Raw genomic sequence first — 3,001 nt, forward strand, 5'->3', positions numbered from 1 at the left:
ATATAAATTAATTAAATTAATTGTCTTTTTTTAGGTATACAGGATGGATACCTGGGCAGAGTCTCTTTAGAGTTGGAGCAACACCGTTCGCCAGAAACCATCACCTAATGACTTTACATCATTGGATACACAACCCAAAAGTTAAAAATTTCGATTATCTCTATCGCTTCAAACCTGATGTGAGTATTGTTTGTCACTGATTCATTAACTTGAATACATTAATTTTAATTTATAATCTTAAACTTTCTTGAGACTGGTAAATTTTTTAAAAATAAATAATTTAATTTCTATCCATTTTAGTCTCAAAACCTTTTATTTTTCTTATAAGTCCGACGTTTCGGCCAATTCGGCCATCCTCAGGGACAATCTACTTAATACAATTTTGGAATTATATAATTTAAAAACTCTAACTCCATGCACGCTATTCTGCCCAGGTCAAAACAACAATTTCTTATTAGTCAATATTCACTTAAAACCAAAATTAAAATCATTTATCACAGTCACTATTCCTTAAAAACTTTATCACAACAATGCTTGGCATTAAATATTCAATCCTCATCTTTTTTTTTTCTTATCAATTTCTGGAACCTATCTTTGATTTAAATGTATCCCACCTAATCACTGCCAGAGAGGCATTCACGCTCCCTGGCCGAGGCACCGCCGTTCTTACCCCTTCAGAACTCAGTACACCCCTTAAATTACAAATATTAGAAAAATGGCAGGCCAAGTGGGATGAAAGCTCTCCGAATAAATTAAAAGAAATAAAACGATCTGTAAAACCATGGTCAACATCCTACCGCGACAGCCGTAGGGAGGAAGCTGCTCTGAACCACTTGAGAATAGGTCATACATACTCTTCTCACGCACTCTCACCTAATCAGAAAACTGCCACCTCCAACTTGCAAATATTGTCAGTCCATTCTTACGATTAGACATATTTTTGAAGAATGTACTCACTATTTGCCAATAATAAACAGGATAGGACTGACCCCAAATTTATCAGAAGCTCTCACAGATGAGGAAGCTAAAATTACATTAGTATTTGAATTTTTAAAAGCACATCGCCTTCTTTATAAATGGTAACTCCTCTTTGATTTTTATTTTTTATTTTTTTTTATTGATATTTTTTAATTTATTTATTTTTATTTATTTATTTTTTTATTATTTTTTGATTTTTTATTTATTTTATTATTTTTTTTTTTACTTTTATCATGCCATAGGCGTAGATGATCAGATGGTTTTACGCCTTTAAGCAACAATCAACAACACCTAATCACTTTGCTTGTCTCTTCTTATATTCGTTCAGTCTCCATAAGGGTACGCCAAGAACAAAATACTTGTGAACTAGCTTATATGTGAAAAAAGACAAATAAACTATTTTTTAATATGTTTTTTGCCTTTTGTCAAGGAAGATATAATTTGTTATTTCTACTTTTTTAAAATAAAGTCATTTTGATTTTTTTTACTTTCTTCTTTCTTTAACCAACCCATTAGTTTAACCCACTTTTACCTTACACTGTCGGGGTACCCTTGATCCATTCTTAAATCCTTCTCTATCCGTAGCCAGCTTCTTGACTTCACCTAGGGTGACAACATCTCCAATATATCCTCCCACTTATTCCTTGGTCATACGCGTGGTCGTTTTCCCTAAGTTTTTTATTCCCATTATTTTTTTTTACTTAAGGCCTATTATATTTTTTTATAATTTAGTTCTATGACTATATGTTAATATCAGTTATTGTTTTAGAATAAAAAATCTTCAGAATAAACATTATTTTATTCGTGTATTAAAATTCTTTACATCCTTTTAATTTTCAGCTGCCCAGGCCATTACCAGAACATACCGAGTATCTAGCCGGACACCATCGCAGGAGACTGTTCTATCTTCCAAATAATATTCCATTCCACACCAGTTACGCTGGTAAGAACGATTTTTTTGTATAATTATGAACTCCTATTGGAGCTTCTTCATCTGTTTCTCCAGTTACAAGTAACAATATTGGTTCTAATTTATGAGGAATATTGTTGAGCATTATAAAGTTTATTTTATATAGTTTGATGGAAGAGAGAGGGTAGGGTTAAGACAATGATTTCATACAACTTTAGGGTTTACTGTTCGGTTTTTCATATTACCTATCCTATTGTCGACTGTCCCAGCCTAGTCTTGTTTATTATACTTATAAAAAATTATTTCCTAGAAATAAATTATTACATAGTTTGCTCAGCAGCCAAATCAAATGAAATGTTTTTCTGGTTAAAATAAAAAAATGAAATTATAAAACGTGAAATGTAATTAAAAAAATGCGAATTGAAAAATAATCAAATACAACGGAACAATCAATTTTTATATACATATTTAAAAGTTTAAACAAAAATCAGAAACATCAAATGTAAAAAACAAAGAAACCAACAAAATATGTGAAAACAGAAAGAAAAACATCCTCTAACAAAGGTTTATTTCAATAAAAAGAAAACGAATGAAGTAGTGATGATTATACGAATATATATATATATATAACTTATGATAAGTCTGAATGATTACCTTAAAATAGATGGGGGTTCGGGCAGAGTAACAAGTCAAAGATACTTCAACAACTCACTTTATTATTACATACATCTCATATATATAGTATTTGGGTTGTTGTTAAACTTAGAGATAAGTAATCCTACTAGGACAGAGTTCTTGTTTATTGTCCTGAGGATATACACAGCTAACTCCCTCCCTCCAGTTCCTTCACATGGAGGAACTATAGAAAAGAAAAGAAAAGAAACAAATTTGTAAAGCTAATTATCAAAAACACATTACAAAGAAATTAAATACATATGCACGTTTTTGTTCCTCTAAGCCATGCTTAACATAAAAAGAGTAAAATAAAAATTGTATTTCCATACATTGAAGCTAAGACTAACACATAAATATACAGTGGAAAGCTCCACGACATGAGTTATAATCGTAATAGATATAATCACTGAAAGTAACAATAAAACACCTGAAAGAAAG

General features: G+C 30.8%; 1 protein-coding gene across 1 annotated transcript in view; it reads left to right on the forward strand.

Annotated features, from left to right (window-relative positions):
• The window catches only part of LOC106688737 (uncharacterized), a 13,960-nt gene that overhangs the window by 2,874 nt on the left and 8,085 nt on the right, over positions 1-3,001 (forward strand). The window contains exons 2-3 of the mRNA XM_067052005.1: positions 35-179; positions 1,819-1,921. Of these exons, the coding sequence (XP_066908106.1) occupies positions 35-179; positions 1,819-1,921 (248 nt within the window). The remainder of the gene's footprint in view (positions 1-34; positions 180-1,818; positions 1,922-3,001) is intronic.

This window comes from Halyomorpha halys, unplaced genomic scaffold (genome assembly GCF_000696795.3).
Source record: "Halyomorpha halys isolate HHAL.00 unplaced genomic scaffold, Hhal_1.1 Scaffold1190.1, whole genome shotgun sequence".
Taxonomy (NCBI): Eukaryota; Metazoa; Arthropoda; class Insecta; order Hemiptera; family Pentatomidae; genus Halyomorpha; species Halyomorpha halys.